Raw genomic sequence first — 27,327 nt, forward strand, 5'->3', positions numbered from 1 at the left:
ATAAGGGACCACACTTTGAGTAACAAGGTTACAGAAAATGGTTCTGAGATGTTTGGGTTTTATTTAACAGGTAATGAACAGCCATGAAAACTCTGGTTTGTTTAGGCTTTTAATTCAAGTAATTCCAGCCCATGGTTGCAGAAGGATTTACAATGAGAAGATAGTTACCCCTGCCCTACCCTTTCACACCTCTAGGCCCACTCCCAATTGGCAAAAAATAACTTTTAGTTTTTTTTTTTCTTTTGGTGTTCATACCCATAACGTTATTGTTTAGAGTTAACTAAAAGTGGTTGCCAATTGGGAGTGGGCCTAGAGGTGTGAAAGGGTAGGGTAGGAGTAACTATCTTCTTATTGTAAATCCTACCACTACTTTTTTTTCTTTTTTAGAGACAGGGTCTTCCTACATTGCCCAGGCTGGACTCAAACTCCTGGGCTCAAGCAATCCTCCTGCCTCCCAAGCAGCTGTGACTACAGGAGTATGCCACCATGCCCAGCCACACTACTTCTCAATTTTAAACATTCATCTGCTGTTTATTGTCCTATTCAGATAAATATGGATATATGGGTTTAACTCACACTCTGTAGTTCCTTTCCCCCATTGGCAATATATATTTCTTTTCTTTTCTTTCTTTTTTCTTTTTTTTTTTTTTTTTTGAGATGGAGTCTCACTCTGTCGCCCAGGCTGGAGTGCAGTGGCACGATCTTGACTCACTGCAACCTGCCCTCCTGGGTTCAAGCGATTCTCCTGCCTCGGCCTCCTGAGTAGCTGGGATTACAGACACGTGCCACCATGCCCGACTAATTTTTGTATTTTTAGTAGAGACGGGGGTTTCACCATGTTGGTCAGGCTGGTCTCGAACTCTTGACCTTGTGATCTGCCTGCCTCAGCCTCCCAAAGTGCTGGGATTACAGGTGTGAGCCACTGCACCCGGCCTGGCACTACATATTTCTATCACTCTTTTTAGTTCATCTAAGGTTACCTTTGTAATTAATTTTTTTTTTTAATTTAGCTAGAGTCTCGCTATGTTGCCCAGGCTGGTCTTGAACTCCTGGCCTCAAGCAATCCTCCCACCTTAGCCTCCCAAAGTGCTGGGATTACAGGCATGAGCCACCATGCCTGGCCTACCTTTATAATTTTAAGTAACATCATTTTCCTTGGTACTTTTTGATCCATGGAAGGGTTTTAAGTTAGAGATAGACAAAACATTTGTCTTTTTTTTTTTTGAGACAGAGTCTGGCTCTGTTGCCCAGGCTGGAGTGCAGTGGCACCATCTTGGCTCATTGCAACTTCTGCCTCCCAGGTTCAAGCCATTCTCCTGCCTCAGCCTCCCGAGTAACTGGAATTACAGGCACCTGCCACAACACCCAGCTAATTCTTGTATTTTTAGTAGAGACGGGGTTTCACCATGTTGGCCAGGCGGATCCACCCGCCTCAGGTGATCCACCTGCCTTGGCCTCCCAAAGTGCTGGGATTACAGGCATGAGCCACCGAACCCGGCAACATTTGCCTTAAAAAAAATCACTCTGGATTTTGCAAGGAGAAAAGGATAGGAGGAGTAAAAATCTAGAGTCAATGAGACTGGCTGGAAAGCAAGAAACTGAAATGGCCTGCACTGGGGCTGATTGTGAGGTCAAAGAAGAATTAGACTAGAATGGAAGGCTCTTTAGGAGGTAAGACTGACAGGACTAGGTGACTGGTTACATTCATTTATAGTGGCATTCAATAAAAATTTGTTAAAAAATACAAATGAATGATTTCAACAAATGTTACGGAGATCTTACTATGTGCCAGCCTTTGTGTGTGGTGTAGAGAATACAATGGTGAGCAAGACATACCTGGACTGGTCACTGGAGATAGACAAGGAGTCAAGGGTGACTCCCAGCTGTTTGGCCTGGTGCAGTTCACTGAGGAGGGGAACCCACAGGAAATCTAGGAGTGAAAGGAAATGATGCCAGAAGTTGTGCTGTTGCGTTAGAGGGGCCTGTGAAGATGTCCTGCTGGACATCAGGCAGCCTGGAGCTCAGGAAAGAGGTTAGAACTGCCAATGTCAGTTTGGGCATCTAGATTGGTAACAGAGGTCATAAGAGAATGAGATCATCCATGAAGAGTCAGTTTGAGGAGAAAAGAGGGTCAGGAAGGAACCCTGAGGGACATCTTTTAATTATTTAATTATTTATTTTTATTTTTTTATTTTTTGAGACGGAGTCTTGCTCTGTCACTCAGGCTGGAGTGCAGTGGTGCAATCTCAACTGCAACTTCTGTCTCCCAGGTTCAAGCGATTCTCCTGCTTCAGCCTCCTGAGTAGCTAGGATTATAGGCGCCTGTCACCACGCCCAGCTAACTTTTGTATTTTTAGTAGAGACGGGGTTTCACCGTGTTGGGCAGGCTGGTCTCAAACTCCTGACCTCAACTGACCAGCCCACCTCGGCCTCCCAAACTGCTGGGATTACAGGCGTGAGTCATGGTGCCCAGCCGGGACATCTTTTCAAATGTAATAAAATGTGTTGGGTTTTCTTCCATTCTTATACATACTTACTAGGAAAAATCATCTATTTCTTTAACTCCTAAGACAAGTACTGTTAACATTTCATTTTGGGGGATATTACCCCACCATTCAGGAAGCAGATGGAATACAGAAAGCTCAAAAAAATCTAACTGGTTTTCTGGCTTCCTCTGTCTGCTTCCAACCCATTCTCCACAAAAAAAGTAAAGGTTCTCTTAAAACAGAAATTGGATTATATTGCTCCCCTGCCTAAAACTGTTCTATGGCTATCCACTTCAAACAAGCATCAACATCACCTAGAAACTTCTTAGGAATGCAAAATCCCACCCTGCCCCAAACCACTGAATCTAAAACTCTAGGGATGGGGCCCAGCACCTCTGTTTTAAGAAGTCCTCCAGGTGATTCTGACGCAAGCTAAAGTTTGAGAACCGTTGTGTTAAGCTAACTGCTTTCTATGTATGATGTTATTTAAACCTGGCAATTCTTATGTATTGTTGCCAGCAGAGTGCAGTGGTTAAGAGCAGAATCTGGAGCTAGGCTGAGTTTCAATTCCACCTCTCCTAGCTTTGTGATATTAGGTCTTATTTCTTTATCTGCGACAGGGATAGTAATAGCGCCTATAGCCAGCACGGTGGCTCACTGCCCATAATCCCAGCACTTTGGGAGGCCAAGGCGGGCGGATCACTTGAGGTCAGAAGTTCGAGACCAGCCTGGCCAACATGATGAAACCCCGTCTCTACTAAAAATATAAAAATTAGCTGGGTGTGGTGGCGCACGACCGTAGTCCCAGCTACTCAGGAGGCTGAGGCAGGAGAATCGCTTGAACCCAGAAGGCGGAGGTTGCAGCGAGCCGAGATGGTGCCACTGCACTCCAGCCTGGGCGACAGAGCGAGACTCCGTCTCAATTAAAAAAAAAACAATAATAATGATAATAGCGCCTACCTCCTGGGGTTGTTGTGGAATTAAACATCATCAGTAAGGTGCTTAGAACAGTGACAGAACCTGGATTTTAATCTCTCTTGGCCTCCAATAGCTGTGCATGCCCCAGGACCAGGTAACGGCCTTGCCCAGGACGGGTATGGGGCGGGTGGTGTGTGCGCTGTGTCCAAGGGTTGCAGCCCCTCTGACCCTGGCGTGCCCTGTGATCTGGTCCAAGGTGCTAGGCCTCTGACTGGAGTCGGGCTTGCCATCGGCGGTGCTGGGGAGCGGGCTGCTCTCGTGCAGGCAGCCCCACCAGCCAGCCGGGCTGCGAAGCTGCCTAGCACGGTCTGAGCATTCGCCTTACTCGCTGGCTGCTGACACCCCGACGCCGCTGCCACTGCCGCCGCCGCCGCCGCCGCCGCCCTAAGCACCGCCCGTCGCCCTCTCACCCCGCGGCAGCGGCGGCGGCGGCGGCGGAAGCGGGGGGGCGGGCCAGGCCGGGGCGGGGCCGCAAGCGGCATGGAGGAGGCGGAGGCCGCGGCGAGCCGGGCCGAGCAGTGAGGGCCCTAGCGGGGGCCCGAGCGGGGCCCGGGGCCCCTAAGCCGTGAGTGCCTCCGCGTGGGTGTCCGGAACGGGTAGCGCTGCCGGTGCAGGTCTCCTGAGCCCTCGGGCGGCTCCGGGCCCTGGGAGGAGGAGAGAAGCTGGGGCAAATAGGATGGGACGAGGGTTGAAGACTGGGGCAGGAGAGGTCGCTCTTTGCTCACCACAGCCTTGGGAAGGCCTGGAACTTGGTCCTTGTAGGGGCTAATGAACTTTGAGCCGATTATTTGGCCTCCACCCTTGGACAGCCTTGATTCAGAGAGTTACTCCAGTCTCAGGGAATTTCCAGGTGATCCAACCCCACTGAAGGGTTTCCTGCCAGCCCAGAGAAGTTGAGCCACTTTCCCCATGTCACACAGTATGGGTGCTTGCAGGGAAGAGTTGCTGGGAGGTCCTCCCTCATCTCCCCAGAAGGCATCAGACTTTGGGAGGAGCATCTTACCCCATGTGGCCCTTTGGTCCCTTCAGATTCCTGAAGTCATGGGCTGGCCAGGACATTGGTGACCCGCCAATCCGGTATGGACGACTGGAAGCCCAGCCCCCTCATCAAGCCCTTTGGGGCTCGGAAGAAGCGGAGCTGGTACCTTACCTGGAAGTATAAACTGACAAACCAGCGGGCCCTGCGGAGATTCTGTCAGGTATAGAGATGTCCCAAACCCTCCCCACCGAGCGCTCCCTCCCAGCTTCCTCCCCACCTAAATCAGGCACTGGGACCCCTGTTGGCCAGCCCCAGTGGGAAAGGGGCAGCAGGTTCCTAGAGGGGAGACCTCTATGTGTCATGTCCCTATAGGTAATGATTTGAACCCAAAGTTCTGGAATCGGAACCCAAGTACAACTTCTAAGCTTCTGACGGAAGCCTGAAGTCTGATCAGGCTGGCTTTGCAGAGAGGCATACCCCTGTGAGGCAGTTAGGGCCAGGACCCAGGTCTGATCCCCCGCTTGGGTCCCTGGGCCTGGCTCCATCTCTAGAAACCAACAATGGAGGGGACCAAGGAAATCAAGGTCTCAAATAGAAGAATACAGGAGCACTGGGTAGGGAGGGCCCTAATGGAGGGGGAAGTGTCAGGGGAGGTTCCCTGGGGAAAGTGGCTGTGAAACTAGGCCCTGGTCAGGGGAGTAGAGCTAGGCAGACAGAGGAAGGGACAGGACCCAGTTTCTCTGGATGTCTTCACTGCAGCCAGGGCCCTCCTTTCAGAAAGACCCTCTAGGATCTGAAGGAGGTGCTCCTCTTAATCATCCCTACCCCTCCCCTCAGACAGGGGCCGTGCTTTTCCTGCTGGTGACTGTCATTGTCAATATCAAGTTGATCCTGGACACTCGGCGAGCCATCAGTGAAGCCAATGAAGACCCAGAGCCAGAGCAAGACTATGGTAGGGCCAGGCTAAGGATGGGGTAGGGGGCCTTGGATCTCACAGCTGGAGTGGCAGGCAGACCCTAAGGGGTGAGACTCTGCTGAGGAGACTATCTCCATGACCTGTTGTACCCCACAGATGAGGCCCTAGGCCGCCTGGAGCCCCCACGGCGCAGAGGCAGTGGTCCCCGGCGGGTCCTGGACGTAGAGGTGTATTCAAGTCGCAGCAAAGTATATGTGGCAGTGGATGGCACCACGGTCAGTGGGCCAGGGTCTGGTGTACAGTCACTCTATTCTGCTCAGGGCATGGTCCACTGGCAGCAGGGTCTACTGCCTAAGTGGGAACTGCAACTCTGCCAGTTTCTAGCTGTGTGACTTTGGAGTCCTCGATTCCTTATCTATAGACTGGGACTAATGATTTCTACTTGTCAGGATTCAATGAAAAGTTTGTGAAGTGTCTTGTATGTAGTGGGATCTCAAAAGTAATCATTCATAATAGGCAGTCAATTCATTGATTTATTTTATAACCATCCCCTGGTCCTTTCTTTGGCCTCAGCCTTGTGCTGGGCACTGGGGACCTGAAAGTAATCAGACCTGGCCCTACCTTGAGGGGTTCAGTGTGGTGGAGGATTGTGATACTTCCAGGTTGAAGCAGAGACAGCAGAGGCTCTAAGAGCCATGAAAATCGTGGAGGGGAGGGTTGTAGAAAGACGTGATCTCTTCTGATGGGAGTGCTATAGAGGCTTTCTGGAACAGGTGGCCTTCGAGCTGAGTTGGAAAAGAACTGTGTGAACAGAAGCATAGGCAGGAGGTGATGTTTCAAGCAGCTGGTGTTTTAAGTACCCCTAAGACAGAGACACCTTGAATGCCAGAGTGAAAAGTTGGACTTTGTCTCTGCCACTGTGTAGGTGCTGGAGGATGAGGCCCGGGAGCAGGGCCGGGGCATCCATGTCATTGTCCTCAACCAGGCCACGGTGAGTTTCTAGGGGTGGGTGACCCAGAGGGCTGGAGCTGGGCTCTTCTTGCTGATGACACCAACTCACCAGAAGTATATCCCCTGCCAGGGCCACGTGATGGCAAAACGTGTGTTTGACACGTACTCACCTCATGAGGATGAGGCCATGGTGCTATTCCTCAACATGGTAGCGCCCGGCCGAGTGCTCATCTGCACTGTCAAGGTCAGTTATTCTGTCCTGACCCTGACCCCTACTCCCTAGCTCCAACCCTGCTTCTAGCCCCGGCTTCTCTGCCCCTCATATAACATAGTGGGAAGATTCTCTGAAGGAAGGTTACTCAGGTTCCAATCTCAGCCTTAACATTTGTATTAATTCAGCAAATAGTTATTGAGCAACAGCTGTATGCCAGGTACTGCTCTGGGTGCTGAAGATACAATGGGAAACAAGACAGAGTCCCCACCCTCATGGAGCTTATATTCCAGCAGTGGGAGGTCAACAGAAACAGCCAAGTAAATGTGGATAATGCTAGTAAATGATAACTTGTATAAAGAAGAAAATAAAGCAGGGGATAATGAATGATAGAGGGGAGGGGACATTTTAGAAAGGGAAGGCCCCTGCAAGGAGATGATATGTGAGCAGAAAGCTGAGGAATTGAGGAGTGAGCCAGGTGAGTATCTGGAGGAAGAGCATTCCAGGTGGAAAGAATGGCAAGTGCAAAGCCCCTATAGTGGAAAGGTACACGGCATATTTGAGGAACAGCAAAGATGCTAGTCGAGGTGGAGCAGAATAAGGGAGGAGAGTAGGAGAGTGGTTGGAAAAGAAGGCAGAGAGTGGCGGGAGAGAGAGGTGCAGATCGTGTGGGTTTGTGGAAAGGACTTATTAGCTGGATGACCTTAGAATCTCTAAGCCTTCAGTTATTATTTTATCTGTGAAAGAGAGTAACCATAGAGGGTTATTGCAATAATGTAATGAGCTATTTTAAGTAAAATGTTGCTACATAGTTCATGCTCTGTGAGGCCAGGTCTCCTGGAACCATGCCAGTCAGGCTAACTGCCTTCTCTGGTCCCCCAGGATGAGGGCTCCTTCCACCTCAAGGACACAGCCAAGGCTCTGCTGAGGAGCCTGGGCAGCCAGGCTGGCCCTGCCCTGGGCTGGAGGGACACATGGGCCTTCGTGGGACGAAAAGGAGGTGCCGGCATCAGAGGCCATCCACTCTGTAGTATCAAGAGCCTGGGAGGAGCAGAACCCTAGGAGATGGGGTGGGGTGGGGAACAAATAGGAGCCAGTGGCAGTGGGTTGGATGAAAGTAGGCAGGGAGATGGGGAAAAGCCCCCAAACTGGTGTCTGGGCCCCCATGGCCCTCATTCCTGCCTCCTGCCAGGTCCTGTCCTCGGGGAGAAACATTCTAAGTCACCTGCCCTCTCTTCCTGGGGGGACCCAGTCCTGCTGAAGACAGATGTGCCGTTGAGCTCAGCAGAAGGTGGAGTTAGTGGAGCATGGATGGGGCAGGGCCTGGGCTGGGGGTGGGCATTTAGATCTCTCTGTGGAGCTTTATTCCTTTGATTGTGTGCCTGGGGCTCTTCAAACCTTGCTGGCCCCATGCCTCCATGACAACCGCATCCTTCCCTCAGAGGCAGAGTGCCACTGGGCAGACACAGAGCTGAACCGTCGCCGCCGGCGCTTCTGCAGCAAAGTTGAGGGCTATGGAAGTGTATGCAGCTGCAAGGATCCCACACCCATCGAGTTCAGCCCTGACCCAGTGAGTGGGGCCTTAAGACAGTGAGGTTTGGACTCCTTCCCAGCTCAGCAGGGGGGCCCCAGGAATGGTCTAGGTTGGGCTTTCCCTACCTGAGCCTGGGAGAGAACCAGGGGCAGGATTTACACTGCGCTCTGAAAGACAGGGCTGGGGTGAAGGGGCAGGCCATGTGAGTAAAGCTCAGCGCTAGAGTTGGGCTGAGTGTGTGGAGAGCCCAGAACAGGGAAGATCCTCTATCCCTTCCCTGTCTACTCCAGTCTGCACCTACCCTCACCTGAGAAGTCTTCCCTAGGTGGGGATACCAGTTTGAAGGGGGAATAAGGCAAGAGCTAAATGCTATTTCTCCCACAGCTCCCAGACAACAAGGTCCTCAATGTGCCTGTGGCTGTCATTGCAGGGAACCGACCCAATTACCTGTACAGGTAAGCCTGGGAATGGGCTATACCCAGCACTGAACAGGAGGGTGCTTAGGTCATCTACCTTCAGGAGGAACTCTTGAGGTGGGCAGAAAGGCAATAGATTCTAGATGCATTCACCTCTGTGGGTAAGCATAGGGACTCTGGGCCCAGCTGTAAACACAGGGGAGCCTGAGTTGGGGGGTGATGAAGTGACCCTAACCTATCCCTGGGCTCCCCAGGATGCTGCGCTCTCTGCTTTCAGCCCAGGGGGTGTCTCCTCAGATGATAACAGTTTTCATTGACGGCTACTATGAGGTGAGCAGGACTTGGGGGGTGCCTCGGGTGGAGTACAACATGGAGCAGCAGTGATTGCCAGGGACGGGCAAGGGAGACCGCCCAGGCAAGGGCTGTGAAATGTGAAGGCCTTGGATTGCAGAGGTGGGCAGGGGGAAAGTGACCTCACATGGTGAGCAGTGGCCATGTCCCCCAGGAACCCATGGATGTGGTGGCACTGTTTGGTCTGAGGGGCATCCAGCATACTCCCATCAGCATCAAGAATGCCCGCGTGTCTCAGGTACTGCATAGGCAAGTGGGGATGGGGCAGACACCTGGCTCTGCCTTCTACCCTAAAGCTCATGTGCCCTATTCCCACCCCACTCCCAGCACTACAAGGCCAGCCTCACTGCCACTTTCAACCTGTTTCCGGTGAGTACTAAGGATACAACTCTTGGGCCTGGGAGGGGGGAAACATGGGCATAAGGTCTGGGCCTGTTACGTGGCAAGCTCTTCCCCTCACTGGGCCTCATCCTTCACATCTGGAAAATGGGGGTAATGCTGCCTGCAAGAAGAGGGTTGGGGGCAAAGGAGACCACAGGATGGAGAGACCCCTTTGGGACCATGATGTCCCATTCCCCTTCTAGGAGGCCAAGTTTGCTGTGGTTCTGGAAGAGGACCTGGACATTGCTGTGGATTTTTTCAGGTGAGGGGAGTCTCTAGGTTTCAGTTGAGATCCCTCAGTCTGCAGGGAAAGAGTCAGTGAGGTGTCCTAGAGAGCTTTCTGGAGGACATGAGCTCACAAGTGGGGGCGAAGCCTGGGCAAAGGTAGGATGGCAGGTGTTGGGGCTGCTGTTGAAGGTAGAGTGGATGAATGGAGACAGTGGGGATTTGGGGGAAGGAGGTACTCCAGGAAGGAGGTGCTCCTGAGACCTAGCTCCAGCAATTCCAGCATCTCTGTGTGACTAGATTTATCCTTGTCCCTCCCTGAACTCTTTGACCCTGCCTTTCTCAGTTTCCTGAGCCAATCCATCCACCTACTGGAGGAGGATGACAGCCTGTACTGCATCTCTGCCTGGAATGACCAGGTAGGCTGGAATGACCAGGGTTTAGCAGGCGAGTTTATGAGGCCTCAGCTAATACCTCCCACTATGGCCCCCTGTCCCCAGGGGTATGAACACACGGCTGAGGACCCAGCACTACTGTACCGTGTGGAGACCATGCCTGGGCTGGGCTGGGTGCTCAGGAGGTCCTTGTACAAGGAGGAGCTTGAGCCCAAGTGGCCTACACCGGAAAAGGTAACTGTCAGGGTAGGGTGAGGGGGCTGGAGTCCCCTACCAACTTGAAACATCTTAACCTTCATCGTGGTCCGTGTCTGCCAGCTCTGGGATTGGGACATGTGGATGCGGATGCCTGAACAACGCCGGGGCCGAGAGTGCATCATCCCTGACGTTTCCCGATCCTACCACTTTGGCATTGTCGGCCTCAACATGAATGGCTACTTTCACGTGAGTGGGAGGCAGGGAGCAGGGCACAGTGTGGCATGACAGTCAAGAACAAGAACATGGACTCTGAAGCAATCTTAGCTCTGCTACTTGCTAGCCATGTAACCTTGGGGAAAGAGCTATCCTATTTTTGCCTCAGTTTCTTTATCTGAAAAATGAGGATAAAGGGCTGGGCGTGGTGGCTCACGCCTGTAATCCCAGCACTTTGGGAGGCCGAGGCGGGTGGATCACAAGGTCAGGAGATCGAGACCATCCTGGCTAACATGGTGAAACCCCATCTCTACTAAAAATACAATAAATTAGCCAGGCCTGGTGATGGGCGCCTGTAGTCCCAGCTACTTGGGAGGCTGAGGCAGGAGAATGGCGTGAACCCAGGAGGCGAAGCTTGCAGTGAGCCAAGATCACGCCACTGCACTCCAGCCTAGGTGACAGAGCGAGACTCCATCTCAAAAAAAAAAAAAAAAAAAGAGGATAAAATACTACTACCTCACTGGGTTACGATATTTTGAGGTTTAAATGAGTCAATATATGTAAAGTGCTTTGAATTATAAACATATATAAGGGTCAGCTGGTATTGTTTTTATTTTTACTATTTTTAGCACTAGACTGTGGGTGTCTGGGGAGAGTATTTCTGCCTCTAAGTACTGGTCCAGCCCTGCAATCTCTGCCCTTTCCTGTTTTGGCAAGTGCTGGAGCCTATGCTTCAGCCTGAGGAGAACAGGGAAGTCCTTAGGTACCCCCAACCCACCTGGCTGCATTCAGAGGACCATTCCCCAGTTACAGCAAGGGAGGCCTTGAGCCAGCCCAGCCCAAAGGAATGAATAGCGTCCAGCTTGGAACCTCCTAGAAGCCAGAGGTCCCTCAGAGGCTGACTAATACGCGAGCCCCATTCCTCTCCCAGAGAGGGGCAGGCGCTTCCCTCAGGTCACTCTCAGTACCAGAGTCAAAGTAGTTTTTTCCTTCCCAGCCCAGCCCGTCCCTTTGCCCACCACCTCCTGCAGGGCCTATTTCTGACATCTGTGGCTCTAGAACAGCAGGCCCAGGGAGAACTACAAGAGGCAGGGACTGCTAGTTCATGGGTCTGTGGTGCAGTAGTGTGAGCTGCCGTGACAGCATGAGCTCTCCAGCAATGGTGGAGGCCAAATTAAAGCTAGTAAGAGCTTGCTGAGGATGCTGCAAAGAGGATGGAGAAGACGGTGGGAAATTAGAGGGCTCTTTACAGTTCTAGGACTTCATTTGTGTGTCTTATAGATGTCTGGCTGGTCAGCAAGTGGGTGTGGGCCAGACAATGTGAGGTGCTGATTTTCACTCTCATACCCACTCCAGGAGGCCTACTTCAAGAAGCACAAGTTCAACACGGTTCCAGGTGTCCAGCTCAGGAATGTGGACAGGTTGGGGCTGGCAGCAGGGCAAGGGGTGGATATCTAGGAGATTTGGAGGCCAGTCCCTGAAAGTCCTTCCAATGCTGGGCCTGTGTGTTTACTCCAGCCCTGCTGCTACAGATTCCCATGTGACCCCTTGCCCTGCTCAGTGCTACCCATGGGACCTGAGGGCCTGCCCACTCCCCTGACCCATTTCTCCCTCCTCTTCAGTCTGAAGAAAGAAGCTTATGAAGTGGAAGTTCACAGGCTGCTCAGGTATGGCCTAGGACAATTGGGGTGTAGCAGGGAGCAAAGAGTCAAATACTGGGGATCTTGGCCCCATAATTTACAGGGTCCTGTGCAAAATGAAAATCAGGGCCCTCATCTCAAACATTAGGAACTTCAGGCCGGGCGCGGTGGCTCACGCCTGTAATCCCAGCACTTTGGGAGGCCGAGGTGGGTGGATCACGAGGTCAGGAGATCAAGACCATCCTGGCTAACATGGTGAAACCCTGTCTCTACTAAAAATACAAAAAATTAGCCGGGCGTGGTGGCAGGCGCCTGTAGTCCCAGCTACTTGGGAGGCTGAGGCAGGAGACTCCAGCCTGGGCGACAGAGCGAGACTCCGTCTCAAAAAAAAAAAAAAAAAAAAGAACTTCAAGGTGGCAACAGCAGAGCATTCAACCAAGTACAGGGTCCTGTGGGACACACCCATGAAGTGGGCCCTGTCTTGGCTATATTCTCCCACCCTCTACTGCAGTGAGGCTGAGGTTCTGGACCACAGCAAGAACCCTTGTGAAGACTCTTTCCTGCCAGACACAGAGGGCCACACCTACGTGGCCTTTATTCGAATGGAGAAAGATGATGACTTCACCACCTGGACCCAGCTTGCCAAGGTGCTCCAATACCATGCCCACCCTGGAGAACCCCTCTCCCTCACACACATACTGCCCCAAGATCCAGGGAGCCTTTGCTCTGGAATCTTCAACCTCAGAACCTCCTCTTTATACTCTTAGAACACCTCTTCCAACCTCCTTGTCCAAATTCATATTCTAAAAGATGCTATCTCTTACAAATTGAGGTGGTTTCTGAGGAGGGGTGGGGGCTGGGCCAAAGGGTCTTCAGTGACCCCTCCCTACAGCTCTCTGACCCATGTCTCTGTCTCCATCCCACCCTCACTAGTGCCTCCATATCTGGGACCTGGATGTGCGTGGCAACCATCGGGGCCTGTGGAGATTGTTTCGGAAGAAGAACCACTTCCTGGTGGTGGGGGTCCCTGCTTCCCCCTACTCGTGAGTGACCCTTTTCTGCCCTGGGAAACGGGAGGCCCAGTGAGATCCAGGGATATAGCTAATGGCTTCTTCTCTATACATTCTTGTATTATTTTCCCAGAGTGAAGAAGCCACCCTCAGTCACCCCAATTTTCCTGGAGCCACCCCCAAAGGAGGAGGGAGCCCCAGGAGCCCCAGAACAGACATGAGACCTCCTCCAGGACCCTGCGGGGCTGGGTACTGTGTACCCCCAGGCTGGCTAGCCCTTCCCTCCATCCTGTAGGATTTTGTAGATGCTGGTAGGGGCTGGGGCTACCTTGTTTTTAACATGAGACTTAATTACTAACTCCAAGGGGAGGGTTCCCCTGCTCCAACACCCCGTTCCTGAGTTAAAAGTCTATTTATTTACTTCCTTGTTGGAGAAGGGCAGGAGAGTACCTGGGAATCATTGTGATCCCTAGCAGCTCATCCTGCCCTTTGAATACCCTCACTTTCCAGGCCTGGCTCAGAATCTAACCTATTTATTGACTGTCCTGAGGGCCTTGAAAACAGGCCGAACCTGGAGGGCCTGGATTTCTTTTTGGGCTGGAATGCTGCCCTGAGGGTGGGGCTGGCTCTTACTCAGGAAACTGCTGTGCCCAACCCATGGACAGGCCCAACTGGGGCCCACATGCTGACACAGACTCACTCAGAGACCCTTAGACACTGGACCAGGCCTCCTCTCAGCCTTCTCTTTGTCCAGATTTCCAAAGCTGGATAAGTTGGTCATTGATTAAAAAAGGAGAAGCCCTCTGGGGATGTCTTGTGATTGTGATTTTGTGTGTCAGGGGGGTGCTGGAGGGAAGTGGTGGAGAGAATACTTGTGTTGGATGGTGAGTTTTCCTTACTGTCCTCCACAGAGTTTATCTTCCATTTGGGGCCATTTGGCCACCAGGGGATGCCTGAGTCTCAAACTCCAAGGTTTTTCCCCAACTCTACCCTAGGACAGCTTGACTTTAGCCCCGCCCTACTTGAGGCTTGGAGCAGCCACCCTACCTCTTCCCCACCGTTTAACCACCAGCCGGGTTCCTGCTTATCTTGCCTGGGCCGGGCACCTGTCCCCAGAGACAGAGCAGGAGAGAACAAAAAGGGATACTGAGGAGTTGGAAGAGGAAATGAGAGAGCAGGTGTGCATAGTAGGGGTGGGAAGGAAGTGGATGGGACAGGACTGGGCAGGCATCATTCAAGAGACGGGCTAGGGTGCAGATGGAGATGTAGGAGCAAGGGTGTCTATGGCCCTTAGAGCACTTTGCTATTCAGAATTCTCTATCTGGGCATTTTTGTGGAGAAATAGGTCATGGTCTTCATCAGATTCTCACATAGCCAGTAACCCAAAGAGGTTAGGAAGATCTAAGTTAGTCATAGAGGCACCAGAAAATGGATGGGATTGTCCAGAGGGAGTGAATGAGAAAGCCTACGGCAGGGAAAAGGACATTTAAGGGATCTGTGAAGGGCCTAATGTCAGGAGGATGAGTGTGGAGCACCTCTTCAGAAAGGGTCTGCCTGCCTCTGTACAAGTACAGAACTCCAGCTGGAACTCCAGCCCTCCTGCCTGCTCTCTGCCCTGCCTCTTTCACAGGTGCCTGGAGCCCAACTCGGCGCCAGCATCGGTGGTATGTCGCTTGGACATATCTTGCCACCCTGACGCCTTCAGTGTTTGTTGGAGCTGGATATAGTGCCTGAGGTGGCACAACAGCCAGGTTGAGCAGCAATTAGCCCATGATGAGGTAGAGGCCCACCCTGGGCAAACAAATCCCATGCAGCCTCCACACAGGCACACGGCGGAGGAGAAGTGTGAGAGGCACAGTATGGTGGTGAAGGGGTGAGGCAGGCTAGCTCCTCCCCCTGTCCCGCACCCTGGCAGGCTCCTGGTCTGGCCCTCACAGACCAGCTCTAAGGCACTGTTTGGTTCTGGCCAGGTCCCTCTTCCTTTCTGGGCTCAGCAAGGGGGTGGTGGTTCTGGGCTGCCCTGGAAAAGCTCAGGAAGAGAGTTACAGGGGTCAAAGGGAAGTAAGGAGGGGGACTGGTTTGTTAGGCTGGGCTTTGCTTGGTAGCAGTCACTGTACCCTCTTGCCATAGCCTCCCTCAGGCCTCTCACTCCTGGCTCAACAGTGATCAGGTCTATATCAGACATTCTGGCCAGCTGCCCCTTCAAGTGGAACTAGTACCATGTCAGCCAGGACTACACCAGGTGCTGGAGTTCTGGGCCCAAATCTAGGCTGAGCTCTTCACGGAAGCCTGTGGGACTGGGGCAAGTAGCTTGGCCTTTCCGATCCCTAGTTTCCTACCTGGAGCATAGGGATGGTTAGGGCTAAAGAAGAGATGAGGTCTAGGCCAGGTGAGGTGGCTCACGCCTGTAATCCCAGCTCTTTGGGAGGCTGAGGCAGGTGGATCACCTGAGGTCAGGAGTTCGAGACCAGCCTGGCCAACATGGTGAAACCCTGTCTCTACTAAAAATATAAAAAGTTAGCCGGGCGTGGCCGGGCACGGTGGCTCATGCCTGTAATCCCAGCACTTTGGGAGGCCGAGGTGAGTGGATCACGAGGTCAGGAGATCGAGACCATCCTGGCTAACACGGTGAAAGCCCGTCTCTACTAAAAATTCAAAAAATTAGCCGGGCAAGGTGGCGGGCACCTGTAGTGCCAGCTACTCGGGAGGCTGAGGCAGGAGAATGGCGTGAACCCCAGGGGGCGGAGCCTGCAGTGAGCCGAGATTGCGCCACTGCACTCCAGCCTGGGCGACAGCGAGACTCTGTCTCAAAAAAAAAAAAAAAATTAGCCAGGCGTGGTGGCAGGTGCCTGTAATCCCAGCTACTCAGGAGGCTGAGGCAGGAGAACTGCTTGAATCCGGAGGCAGAGTCCGCAGTGAGCCGAGATCACATCATTGCACTCCAGCCTGGGCAACAAGAGCGAAATTCTGTCCCAAAAAAAAAAAAAAAAAAAAGAAAAGAAAAGAAAAAGAGATGAGGTCTGAAGAACACCAGGTAGGCCAGCAGCAACGAAAAAATGAAGTGCTTGCTGAGATCCCAGAAGCAGGGACAGATCTGGGGTTTTGCCTGAGTGGGAAAGGCAGGCAGCCTGGACCCTAGGAAGGGGGCTCCTGAAGGGCTTCCCAGAACCTAAGGAGTGACCCTTTCCCATTGCCCTGGTAAGAATTCGTCACAAGCTTGTTATTTTCATAGCTTTCCAGTCCAGTGCCCCTACCCAGGAGGGGGTAGTTTCAGTCCAAAGTTCCCTTTATAAGGAGGCAGACTGGCCTAACCCAACTGTACTTCTTCATGCCCTCTCAGCCATCCCTCTTAGTTTCCCTCCAAGGCCTGGAACCCAAATGAAGGGGAGAAATAATCACTTCTGACCCCCAACCCCACCCTACTTCCCTCCTTTCCAGGGCCTTCTGAGTTGGCAGCCCCACAGGAATCCGTGGCCAGTTTAGGCCCCTCTCCCCAAGGATACATGAAGAGTCCAACTGGCAACATTGTAACTGGTTTATGCATTTTGAAGTGCCTTCTACACATCCACCCAGAGGCTCTGCTAATTTCACTTATGCCCAGGCTATAAAATGCCTTTCTCTCATCCCCCAGTAGAGCACCGGGATCACTACTAGGCCTAGGGGGCATATCAAGGGTTTAATAGACTGGGGGAATGGGCAACAGAACTGGCTACCTTAGAGGCTCTGGAATGCCCCCCACCCATCCACCCACCAATGGAAGGAAAGTCAGGCATCGCCTAAAAGGAGTGGTCCCTATCTAGCCCCAAGTCTGGAGCAGAAAGGGCAGGTCCATTCTGGCCCAAGTGACATTGTTAGATCCTGTCCCCTCCCCCAATCACTGCTTCTTGCCAGGGTGCCTCTTCACAGTTCCCATGTGGCAGCAGTAGTGGCAGAGGCAGAAGTGGACTTATTGTAGATTGCAGTACAGATACATGGACACAATCATGGCAGCCAGCTGGAGAGGGAGGAACAGGGAGAGATGAGGGAACATGATAGGGATCCTGAAGCCTGTCCCACAGACACCCTACCTGAGGCCCAGTTAGAAGTCTGTTTCCTCCAGAGAGGCCTCAGATGGGTTGAGCAGCCCTGGTCTCATGCCCATGTCCCAGTCCCAGCCTCCTCATCTGCTTACCTCGAGGCCCCCAATTCCAGCTGCCACACCACCCACGGTGACTGCATTAGTTCGGATGTCATACAAAAGCTGATTGAAGCAACCCTTCAGGAAGAGAAAAGAGCATTTATAGTTGGCAGCTGCCCTACTCCCAACCCCATTTGCCACTCTGAGGCCATGAAAACAGTCCCCACCCACTCATGCCAGCCCACACCTCTACTTTTTGGTCGTGAGCCTTTTGCTTGGTGCAGGTTTCATTGGCTGTGTTGGTGACGTTGTCATTGCAACAGAATGGGGGAAAGGCACTGTTCTCTTTGAAGTAGGGTGAGTCCTCAAAATCCGTATAGTTGGTGAAGCCACAGCACTTGAGCTGGAGACAAGATGAGGGTGGAGGTGGGGCCTTGCTTCTTTCTCTCCACCCTAAAACCTCCCCCAGCCAACCTTACCCCTTTCATGGTGGTGTTCCACACTTGAGTGAAGTCTTCCTGGGAACCATAATCTTTCTTGATGGCAGGCACTACCAGCAACGTCAGGAAGTGCTCAGCCTGGGTGAGGCAGGCCAGTGTTTAGGGGCTGGTACAGAAGGTGGCCATTCACAGGCCACAGCCCACTCCCAGGGTTTTGCCCAATCTTCTTCCCTTCCTCCATCCCAGTGTCTCACCATTGTGGTGTACACCAAGGCGACCACAGCAGCTGCAACCTCAGCAATGAAGATGAGGAGGAGGATGAAGAAGAACTGAGTGGGGAACAGGGGTCTGGGTTTTAGGGAGAGACAGTCCCTCATGCCCTCCTTGCCCTAATCCACCCCCGCCGGAAAAGTGAGACAGAAGCCTTAGCCTAGGGGGATCCAAAGCAGGGTTTGGGAATCCCAGGGCCTGGTGTCAAGGGCGAGGGGACTCTTGGTCATCAGCCTGTGGAGCTGGGTTTGACACACCGTCATGAGGGCACACTTGCTCTCAGTCTTAGCACCATAGCAGCCCAGGAAACCAAGAGCAAAGACCACAACGCCGGCTGCGATGAGGAAGTAGCCCACGTTGACAAACTGCATGGCACTGGACGACAGTGGCCCGAAGATCTTCAGAAAGGATGCCCCATCGATTGACACCCAGATGCCCACTGCCAACAGGGCCGCACCACACAGCTGGGGAGAGAGAGGTCAGGCAGGCCTTAAACAGTGCTGGCAAGTAGCTTACTACCACACAGCTGAGTAAGAAGGATGGGAGCCGAGAAACTTCCCTCTTTATTGGCTAGGGAGTCTAAAACCTCATCCTGTAAGGAGGGAAACATCCTCTAGAGCCAGAAAAATGGGAGCTGGGATATGCATAGCTAGGACCAGGCTGCACACCTGGGCAGATATAAAGGAGATCAGGGGTTCTAGAAATATCCTCAGGGTGGGCAGAGGGGCAAGACTTTCCCTCACTGCTGCCAGGGTCCTGCCACATAGCTAGGATTGAAAATAGGCAGGTGAGGGCCCAGCCTCCTATTTCCTTTCTGGGCTATGGGTGCCTAGAACACCTCTGTCCTCTGATAGGTGGAGACGGGGGTGGTAGCAGAACAGGCTCAATAGTCACCATAGTAATGGAGGCGAGGCTGAGGTTCCACCTGCTGGCAACCTTGGAGAGGGAGGAGGTTGAGAAGGTTCACCCACCTGAGGCCCCATTTGGCTCCCCTCCAGAATCCAACTTCAGGCCCGCCCCTCATGTAGACAAGACCTCCTTGCCTCACAAGAGGAAAGTGAGGTACCAGTGGGAATACAGCCACAGCTTCTCTTAAAGGCTGTCTAGCTCAACTCCAAACCTCAGGGGAAATTCTGAGGCCTAGATTGAGGAGGGCCCTGCGCAGTTCCCACAGATCTTAGAGGAAAGCCTCCCGGCCCAGGGCTTCAGTGGATGAATCAGCCTGACACCACCTTGGTGACTAGTCCTCACTTGCCAGCTATAAAAACTGAGGCTAGAACGGGAAGTGAGGTGGCAGATTGTGGCTGGATTCCAGGCATGTTTGCCCAAGGACAGAAAGCTGGACTTCTAGCCTGCAGGGTCAAATTTCATGGAGCTGGAGGTCTGCCCTATCCTGCTTTGCCCAGCCTGGCAAGGTCTGGGTAACAGAGGCCAGAAATCAAACCGGATTTGCCTTTAACCCTCTCAGGGCAGAGCCTCTCCTGTCCAAATCCCTGGAATCCTATTGCTTCCTCCAGATACAGGGATAAAGACTAGTTCAGGACTGGCACAGTGGCTCATGCCTGTAATCCCCGCACTTTGGGAGGCAGAGGTGGGAGAATCACTTAAGTCCAGGAGTTCAAGACCAGCCTGGGCAATATAGTGAGACCGCCTCTACAAAAAAAATTTTTTTTAATTAGCTGAGCATGGTGCCACACTCCTGTAGTCCTAGATACTCAGGAGGCTGAGTGAGGTAGGGGAATCCCTTGATCCCAGGAGGTTGATGCTGCAGTAAGCCATGATCATGCCACTGCACTCCAGCTTTGGTGACAAAGCAAGATCCTGTCTCAAAGAAACAAACAACAACAACAACAACAACAAAAACACAAGTTCCCTGCAGCCGAAGGAAGCCCAAGGCACAGACCACATCAGAACTAGAGAGTCTACCCACGCTTCTAAACTAATCAATACATACATAAACTCTGTCGCCCAGGCTGGAGTGCAGTGGTGTGATCTTGGCTCACTGCAACCTCCGCCTCCTGGGTTCAAGTGATTGTCCTTCCTCAGCCTCCCAAGTAGCTGGGATTACAAGCATGCGCCACCACATCCAGCTAATTTTTGTATTTTTAGTAGAGACGGGGTTTCACCATATTGGCCAGGCTGGTCTCGAACTCCTGAGCTCAACTAATCTGCCCGCCTCAGCTTCCCAGAGTGCTGGGATTACAGTTGTGAGCTACTGCGCCTGGCCCACTTCCTCACTTTCACTTACACTAACCTACTCTAATGTGGTTAGTGTACTACTCTCCTTGTTTTCCTCTCCCCCTCCCACTGCTCCTTCTCCATCTCCTTCACAGTGGCTTTTTTTTTTTTTTTTTTTTTTGCTTATCCCTAATAAATTGGGTTTCCCAGAGTTCACTTTCCAAGTGTTCTCATCCGCTCCCATGGCTTCAGTGGCTACCTGTGTGCACATGATTTTCAAATACCCATGGCCAGCTCCAATCTGAGCTGCACCTCCACTGGGTACACACCTGCTAGTGGGACACCCCTTCCCACAAACCAGGCCCCACCCCCTGCCATCTGGGTTGCTCATGCCAGAGATATGGGCGTCATCTCCAAGACCTCTGTCTCCCTTGCCCCTTCTTCTACCCCTCAGCCATCATCCTAGGGCTTTGTCCTTTGTCCACTTTGTCCGTTTCTCCCTATCTCCACCACCATCTCCAGGATTTACGCCTCATGGCTCAGCTTCTCAAACATGCCCTATGCAATCTGTTTCTGGTTTTCTGAACGATATCAAGTTTCACTACTTCTGGCCCTTTATGCATGCTTTATAACTCCCCCACCAAGTGCAATTTCCCAGCTTCAGCTATTTCCTCCAGGAAGTATTCTCCAACCAGGCTGAGTTCAGGCTCCCATAACCTCCGTCCTAAGCCCAAACACACTGTGTTGTTATTATCTGCCTATCTGGCTTATCGGAGCTGAGATCCTTCAGGGCAGAGAAAGGCTTTGCTTACCTGCCACCCCAGCACCCATCATGGTATCCTAGACAATGAATGTTTGTCGAATGAATAAGGGCTGTTGCTCTGATGAGAGGTAGGCCCTCCCTCCTTTCAGCTCCCCATCATACAGAAGAATTTCCTCTGTACTGAATTTCCTTCTGTGGTAGGTAAACTTGGGTGGAGCCCTTCTATTTTCTGGGCCCCCAGTGCCTATAAAGGGTGGAGAATCATTCCTGGTAGCTTACTCTGCCCTGCCTGAAGCCTAGGCTAAAGCTTTGTAGGAGAGAGGGGGTGCCCCTAGCTTCTCCATCCCCTTTTTCACATACGCACCTGTATGGCAGCCTGGCTGCTGCTGGAACTAGGAATCAGCAGCATTTGGGGAGACCTTTGCATCCCACTCAATGCGAAGCCTGGGCATAGCAATCTCCCATTCCCCAGCTTAGTCTCTACTCAGCTTGTGACCTGCTCCTATAGGGAGCCCCAAAGAGTCCACAATGTCCGTACTTACAAAGATGAGCAAATTGAAGAGGATCATCATGGTCTTAATGAAGCTGAAGCACTGCATGGTGGCTCCTGGGAGGTAGACATGTGCAAGTTAGGGCCTTGTTTCCCCTGGGCCCACCTGGGCTGGCCCTGGCTTCAGATATTCAGCCAGATATACCAGACCCCAGGATCCTGAACCCATATCTCACCAAGCTTCTCCTGTACCTGGTCTGACACAGACTTTTTCCCAGTTTCTATCCTAACACCCTTACCCCTCTATACTACCCAGGACCTCCACCAGCACCTGACACTCTGAGATCCTAACACCCCAGGTTCCTCCACCTGCACACCCAGCCTGACTCCCACACTGCAGGTCACTCCATGCTCTTTCCTAGCACCTGTATATCCTGCGCTCCCCCCTACACTAACCCCAGACCCTCCCAGAACCCTCACTAGAGCCCCTCCAGCTCCCCAGACCTGTTTCCAGATCGATATCACTTCACAGGATAATCTGTATCCCTATCCCATTACCTGTTCAGGGCTCTTGGCAGCGAGTTCTGAAAGAGGGAACTGCTGAGGCTCCACAAAGGACAAAACAGCTCCCGGGAGTTGCCACTGAGTGGGCAGGCAGAGGGACGCCTGGCTCTCACACACCACTGCTCACCTGCAGGCAGGGTAGGCGCTTTAAAGCCTCCTTCTGCCCGCCTGCTGGCCCCACCCGTGGCCAGTTAGCCTCTCCTTGACCCTGCTGCCCCCTGCTGCCTGGAGACCGATCCCCACAACCACTGCCTCAGCAGGCCTCCACCTGGCAACACCAGCCCTGGGCAACGCCCCTCCTGATCTCAAGAAGAAGCAGCCCAGGGGTGGGGCAAGTGGCTTCCCAGAATGTCTGCGTGCCCTCCACCACAACAGTGTAATGTGCTTCTTACCCTGCATCTGCTGATACACTCATACATACCCTCTGTGCTCATGCTCACATGCACACGCATCTGCTCATGCTGCCATCCATATGTTCATACAGCAAGCACCCAGTTACATACATAAACATGTACTAGTGTTCCTGAATGCACGTGTGTGTGTGCGTCCGTGTGCACACACGCACACTAAATTCTTTGTGGACTGACTCCCAGCAACTAACAAACAACAGAATAATATCTGACGTACGTACTTAAGTATCTCTCTCTCTCTCTCTCACTCACACACACACACAAACACACACACACACACACACACACTCCCTCTCTCTCTTTCTCTGTCTCTCACTCACTTTCAAGGAAATGACTGAGATTTGGCAGCTTCCGCTCTCTCCTCCGAGTAGCAAATAGTTCCTAATCCTCTTCCCTCCATGAAACCTCACATTCCCCATTTTTCCCCTCCCTTCATCTTTCCATCTCCTCTCCTTCCCCATCTTTTTCTTTTTCCCCTTCCCAGTCTTCTCTTAGCGCTCTGTGTACACCCCTTCCCTTTCTGCCAGTAGGTGGCACCATGGTCTCATGAAGGAGCCACCCCCAGTTCCAAGGCTCTGTGATCCCATCTTTGTTACTCCTAGTGGGGCTGCCTGACCGCTTCCTGCTCCAGCACGCCTGATGTAGAGGTGCGGGGGAAAAGTCCTGGCTTCTGGGTCATTCAGACCAGGTGCTGGAATCCTGGCTCTGTTGCTTATGAACTGTGTGACCCTGGGGACTTTTCTTAGACTTGGTTTTAAACTTCTCTTTCCTGGTCTTCTGTGTAACAGAATAGTTCTGGGCTTTTCAAATGAGATTTTCTTCCTGCTCTAGAAGGAAGGGACAGTAGGGAATGAGCACAGAGCAAGAAGGTCAAAGTCGAGAGAGTCACAGGCAATGGGGCTATGAGATGGAGGAAGTTGATTTTTTTTTTTTTTCTGAGACAGGGTCTTGCTCTGTTGCCCAGGTTGGAGTGTAGTGGCAACATCACAGCTCACTGCAGCCTTGACCTCCTGAGCTCAAATGATCCTCAGCCTCCCAAGTAGCTGGGACCACAGGTATTTGCCGGCACTCAAGCAAATTTTTTTTTTTTAAACAGACGAGGTCTTGCTATGCTATCCAGGCTGGTCTTGAACTGGGCTCAAGTAATCCTCTTGCCTCAGCCTCCCAAAGTGATGGGATTACAGGCATCAGCCACTGTGCCTAGCTGAGGAAGTGGATTTCTAAGTTTATTTTGTTTTTATAGTGAAAGGAGGCAGCTGAAGAGACAGAAGAGAGAGGGGCTAATAGTATTACAGACTAAACTAATAATACTGATCTTATTTTAAATGTCTTGCATATATTAAGGCTTTTTTTCCTCTTCACAACCATCCCATGAGATAGACTTTCTGATCTCCATTTTTAAATATGGGGAAATAGAAGCACCAAAGGGTCAGGTACTTACCATGATCACAAGGCCTGTAAGTGGCAGAGCCAGGATTCAATCCCAGTTAGTCTGGCACCAGAGTCTACATCTTAACCACCAAGCAGACTGTCTACACTGATGGAATCTCTAAAGAGGCAGACAAGGCTGGCTTCCATAAAGAGCAAGGGAAGAGGCCTTGGTCTGACCTGAGGAAGAGGAGGAGCAGGAGCAGGTCGGTTTATAGTTACAGTTGCTAGAAGTTGGTGGAAGCAAGGTCATATTTTAAGACTGAGGATGGCAAGAGTAGAGGCTGGAGGAGGGGATGGGGGAAAGATGAGGTTTGTGAGGGTGGTACTAAGGGTCCCACAGAGTCCTCCACGAACAGAAAGGAGGATGAAGTTGGGAAGGGGGCCTTTGAGGAGCAGAGTAAGGGGGAAAGGAAGAAGGGACTGAGGAGTGGAAGGAGAAGGAGAAGGTCTATTTTTTTTTTTTTTTACAGAATCTCACTCTGTTGCCCAGGCTGGAATGCAGTGGCGCAATCTTGGCTCACTGCAACCTCCGCCTCCCAGTTTCAAGCGATTCTCCTGCCTCAGCCTCCTGAGTAGCTGGTATTATAGATGCACACCACCACACCCAGCTAATTTTTGTATTTTTAGTAGAGACAGGGTTTCACCATGTTGACCAGGCTGCTCTCGAGCTCCTGACCTCAAGTCATCCACCCACCTCGGGCTCCCAAAGTGCTGGGATTACAGGCATGAGCCACCGCACCTGGAACCTTTCTGTTTCATTCTCAGGAAGCACTGGGACCAGATTACATTCATCTATGGCCCTGGTGCTCGGCACATAAGAAGTTGTCAGTGAACATTTCCTGAGTGAATGAGTGCAGAATAATGAGAGTTAAGTGCTCTGGGTTTTGGATCTTGATCATCATGGATTTGCTTCCTGCCTGCCTCTAATTGTGTGACTTCACCTCACTGAGCCCCAGTTTCCTTATACAGTGGATCCTCATTATTCACAGATTCCATACCTGTGAATTTGCCTGCTTACTGAAATTTATTTGTAATTCCCAAACCAGTACTTGTGGTACTTTTGCAGTCATTCATGGACATGAGCAGAAAGGCAAAAAATTTCAGCCGTCCAACACACTTATTTCCAGCTGAGGTCTGTTGAACAAGAGGACTCTCTGTCTTCTTATTTCAGTTTTCATAGAGTAAACAAATGTGCTTTTTGGTGGTCTATTTAGTGACGCATATTCTCACATTTTTTGGTGTTTTTTGCTGGTGATTTTACTGTCTAAAATGGTCCCCAGTTGTAGTGCTGAAGTGCTCTCTAGTCTTTCTAAGTGCAAGAAGGCTGTGATGTGCCTTATAGGGGAAATACGTGCTTTAGATAAGTTTCATTCAGGCACAAGTTATAATGCTGTTGGCCGTGAGTTCAATGTCAATGACTCAAATATAGATAGATAGATAGATAGATAGATAGATAGATAGATAGATAATGTTTTTTTGTTTTTTTGTTTTTTTTTTTTTTTTGAGACAGAGTTTCACTCTTGTTGCCCAGGCTGGAGTGCAATGGTGCAATCTGGGCTCACTGCAATCTCCACCTCTTGGGTTCAAGCTAGTCTCCTGTCTCAGCCTCCTGAGTAGCTGGGACTACAGGCACCCACCACCACACCCAGCTAATTTTTGTATTTTTAGTAGAGATGGGGTTTTGCCATGTTAACCAGGCTAGTCTTGAACTCCTGACCTCAGGTGATCTGCCCACCTCGGCCTCCCAAAGTGCTGGGATTACAGGCTTGAGCCACCATGCCTGGCCAACAATATATATTAAATAAGGTGTCTCCACACATAAAATCAGGTTATATGTATAGATCAGTTGACAAAAATATTGTGACCAGAGGGTTTCAGGAACCTAACCTTGCATTTACCCTTTGTTCAGTATTTAGTGTTTGTGGCGACTTTATAGAACATTACTGGGAATAATGAGAATTGACTGTAATAAATAGGTATAATGATGGCATATCCTTGTAAAGTAGCTGAGATTAAATGAGATAACGTTGGTAAAGTGCTCAGCACAGTGTCTGGCACGTAGTAAGTGCTCAAAAAACATTGTTAATATTGTTACTATATGGATAAGTGAGAAAGTGAGGAAGTGAGTTCCGCCTCTAGGGCCTCTTTTCCCAAGGGGCCAAACTGAGGCTGTCTGGCTCTTGGGCTGGCTTTTAGGCCAGACCCAATAAAGAAGATTGTGAAGGAGCCTGACCCATGAGGAGGGGCCAGGGCCCACGACTTGTAATAAAGGGCCCTGCCCTTATGCAGACTTTGTATGTCATAGAGGCCTCAGCTACCCTGGCCAACGGCACCCCCCAGGCACACTGCAGAAGCTCCCTGTGCCCATGGGGCCATCTCGGCTTGTCCGTGGCCCTCGGCCCCAGGGCATGCGTTCCCCCTACCGCAGGCCAGGTATGGGCTGGCCCAGGCCCCGATTTCCCAGGATGTTCAAGTGTAGCCGCAGAAGATATCAGCAGGGTCTCCGAGGTCGAACTGCCAGCAGTGCAGCCATCAATCCTGCCACCAGGGCCATGGGTATCAACAACACCCACACTGACACCACCATAGTGTGGATCTTCCCACCTCAAGGTTAGCCAGGGGGCCTGTGAGCAAGGGTGGGGTTTTAAAAAACAGAGCCACTAGGCTGGGTGCGGTGGCTCACGCCTGTAATCCCAGCACTTTGGGAGGCCAAGGCGGGCAGATCACAAGGTCAGGAGATCGAGACCATCCTGGCTAACACGGTGAAATCCCATCTCTACTAAAAATACAAAAAAAAATTAGCCGGGCGTGGTGGCACGCGCCTTTAGTCCCAGCTACTTGGGAGGCTGAGGCAGGAGAATTGCTTGAACCCGGGAGGCAGAGGTTGCAGTGAGCCAAGATCGCACCACTGCACTCCAGCCTGGGTGACAGAGCTAGACTCTGTCTCAAGAAAAAAAAAAAAAAACCAGAGCCAGTGAAGATTTCCCTACCTGGTTCTGTTTAGGCATGCCAAAGGATGATCTCTGTGAAATAGCACCCCTACATATATGGGGGACTCCTGATGGCAGGCACCCCAAAGTGCTGACAGCCTTAATGGAGGATGGATTGGCTGGAAGCAGAGGGTTTGGGGAGGGGCTGAATCCAAGAGGCAGGGAACTTCCAGAACTGCTTCCTTCCTCTAACTCTTCCCTCTCCTTCCTCTCCTCAGTTCTCAGACATCTCAGGCAACCTGGGATTTTTCTGATCCTCTAGAAGTGCCCAGAAGCTAGCCCAGAAGCTTGGTTTGCCCTGGACCTGCATCTCCTAGGGGCCGTGTGGGTGGTGAACAACAAATACAGTCATTCTGCTCAAACTGCCTTATTCCACACAGAGGTGTTAACCAGCTGACTATGCAGGGCGTGAGGGGAGGGTTACGGCTGAATACTTACAGGGAAAGGCTTCAGTGACCGCAGCAGGGATCATAGTTTAAGACAGCAGGAGGACAGGACAAGGTCAGCAACATAGACCATCTTTGGTCTCAGCTCTTGATCTGCCCCATGAAGTAGGGGCTGTCTTGCCTTACACTCCTAACTGCACAGGGAGAAGGGTCTCTGTAAACATCTTGGAAGGTATTGGGAGGCACAGATCAGAGAGGGATAGGATGAAAGATTGAACCCTGAGAGTACACAAGTATGAGGTGGATGTGAGGTGGATGTGCCTCTGTGTGCCTGTGATGGTCAGCGTGTAGGTGTAGCTGCTGGTGTGTGTGTCTGAGGCCGGGAGAATAGGAGTATCAGTAGA

General features: G+C 51.7%; 3 protein-coding genes across 16 annotated transcripts in view; 2 read left to right on the forward strand and 1 right to left on the reverse strand.

The window, feature by feature from the left end:
• Positions 1–13,692, forward strand: part of POMGNT1 (protein O-linked mannose N-acetylglucosaminyltransferase 1 (beta 1,2-)) — a 32,433-nt gene extending 18,741 nt beyond the window's left edge. The window contains exons 1-22 of one of the 5 annotated variants that reach the window (XM_001160396.6): positions 4,530–4,663; positions 5,281–5,395; positions 5,516–5,634; positions 6,285–6,350; positions 6,441–6,554; positions 7,404–7,521; positions 7,714–7,812; positions 7,964–8,091; positions 8,440–8,510; positions 8,726–8,801; positions 8,977–9,060; positions 9,150–9,191; positions 9,407–9,465; positions 9,775–9,847; positions 9,929–10,057; positions 10,142–10,267; positions 11,591–11,655; positions 11,857–11,901; positions 12,386–12,521; positions 12,808–12,891; positions 13,018–13,133; positions 13,395–13,692. In XM_001160396.6, coding sequence (XP_001160396.3) covers positions 4,544–4,663; positions 5,281–5,395; positions 5,516–5,634; positions 6,285–6,350; positions 6,441–6,554; positions 7,404–7,521; positions 7,714–7,812; positions 7,964–8,091; positions 8,440–8,510; positions 8,726–8,801; positions 8,977–9,060; positions 9,150–9,191; positions 9,407–9,465; positions 9,775–9,847; positions 9,929–10,057; positions 10,142–10,267; positions 11,591–11,655; positions 11,857–11,901; positions 12,386–12,521; positions 12,808–12,891; positions 13,018–13,133; positions 13,395–13,656 — 2,247 coding nt within the window. In that variant the 5' untranslated portion in view covers positions 4,530–4,543 and the 3' untranslated portion in view covers positions 13,657–13,692. Of the gene's footprint in view, positions 1–4,493; positions 4,664–4,897; positions 5,058–5,280; positions 5,396–5,515; positions 5,635–6,284; positions 6,351–6,440; positions 6,555–7,403; positions 7,522–7,713; positions 7,813–7,963; positions 8,092–8,439; positions 8,511–8,725; positions 8,802–8,976; positions 9,061–9,149; positions 9,192–9,406; positions 9,466–9,774; positions 9,848–9,928; positions 10,058–10,141; positions 10,268–11,590; positions 11,656–11,752; positions 11,902–12,385; positions 12,522–12,807; positions 12,918–13,017 lie in introns of those variants that run through there. The other 4 variants (XM_016962165.3, XR_010146741.1, XM_054666525.1 and 1 more) reach the window with 4 other exon arrangements.
• Positions 13,693–16,405: 2,713 nt separating this feature from the next.
• Positions 16,406–27,321, reverse strand: TSPAN1 (tetraspanin 1). 10 transcript variants are annotated; one of them, XM_054663843.2, is made up of 11 exons: positions 26,976–27,298; positions 23,558–23,665; positions 22,437–22,943; positions 21,701–21,833; positions 21,195–21,259; positions 17,969–18,175; positions 17,696–17,770; positions 17,481–17,579; positions 17,249–17,404; positions 17,056–17,139; positions 16,406–16,878 (listed from the first exon to the last, which is right to left on the reverse strand). In XM_054663843.2, the coding sequence occupies exons 5-11, from the start codon at positions 21,249–21,251 to the stop codon at positions 16,831–16,833; spliced, it is 726 nt and encodes a 241-aa protein (XP_054519818.1). In that variant the 5' UTR covers positions 21,252–21,259; positions 21,701–21,833; positions 22,437–22,943; positions 23,558–23,665; positions 26,976–27,298; the 3' UTR covers positions 16,406–16,830.
• Positions 25,849–26,899, forward strand: P3R3URF (PIK3R3 upstream open reading frame). Its single transcript, XM_054666568.2, has 2 exons — positions 25,849–26,157; positions 26,756–26,899. Exons 1-2 carry the CDS (start codon positions 25,914–25,916, stop codon positions 26,797–26,799), a joined length of 288 nt encoding a protein of 95 aa, XP_054522543.1. The 5' UTR covers positions 25,849–25,913; the 3' UTR covers positions 26,800–26,899.
• Positions 27,322–27,327: the final 6 nt, after the last annotated feature.

The sequence above is a fragment of the Pan troglodytes genome, chromosome 1, assembly GCF_028858775.2.
Source record: "Pan troglodytes isolate AG18354 chromosome 1, NHGRI_mPanTro3-v2.0_pri, whole genome shotgun sequence".
Taxonomy (NCBI): Eukaryota; Metazoa; Chordata; class Mammalia; order Primates; family Hominidae; genus Pan; species Pan troglodytes.

Coding starts and splice junctions, on each gene's coding strand:
- TSPAN1 (XM_009456012.5), bottom strand. CDS start 21,251: ATGCAGTGCTTCAGCTTCATTAAGACCATGATGATCCTCTTCAATTTG. Junction 17,140..17,248: donor CTCACGACCAAAAAGTAGAG/GTGTGGGCTGGC, acceptor CTCTTCCTGAAG/GGTTGCTTCAATCAGCTTTT. Junction 16,879..17,055: donor CTGGAATTGGGGGCCTCGAG/GTAAGCAGATGA, acceptor CTCCCTCTCCAG/CTGGCTGCCATGATTGTGTC.
- P3R3URF (XM_054666568.2), top strand. CDS start 25,914: ATGGGGCCATCTCGGCTTGTCCGTGGCCCTCGGCCCCAGGGCATGCGT. Junction 26,158..26,755: donor GTGGATCTTCCCACCTCAAG/GTTAGCCAGGGG, acceptor TCCTCTCCTCAG/TTCTCAGACATCTCAGGCAA.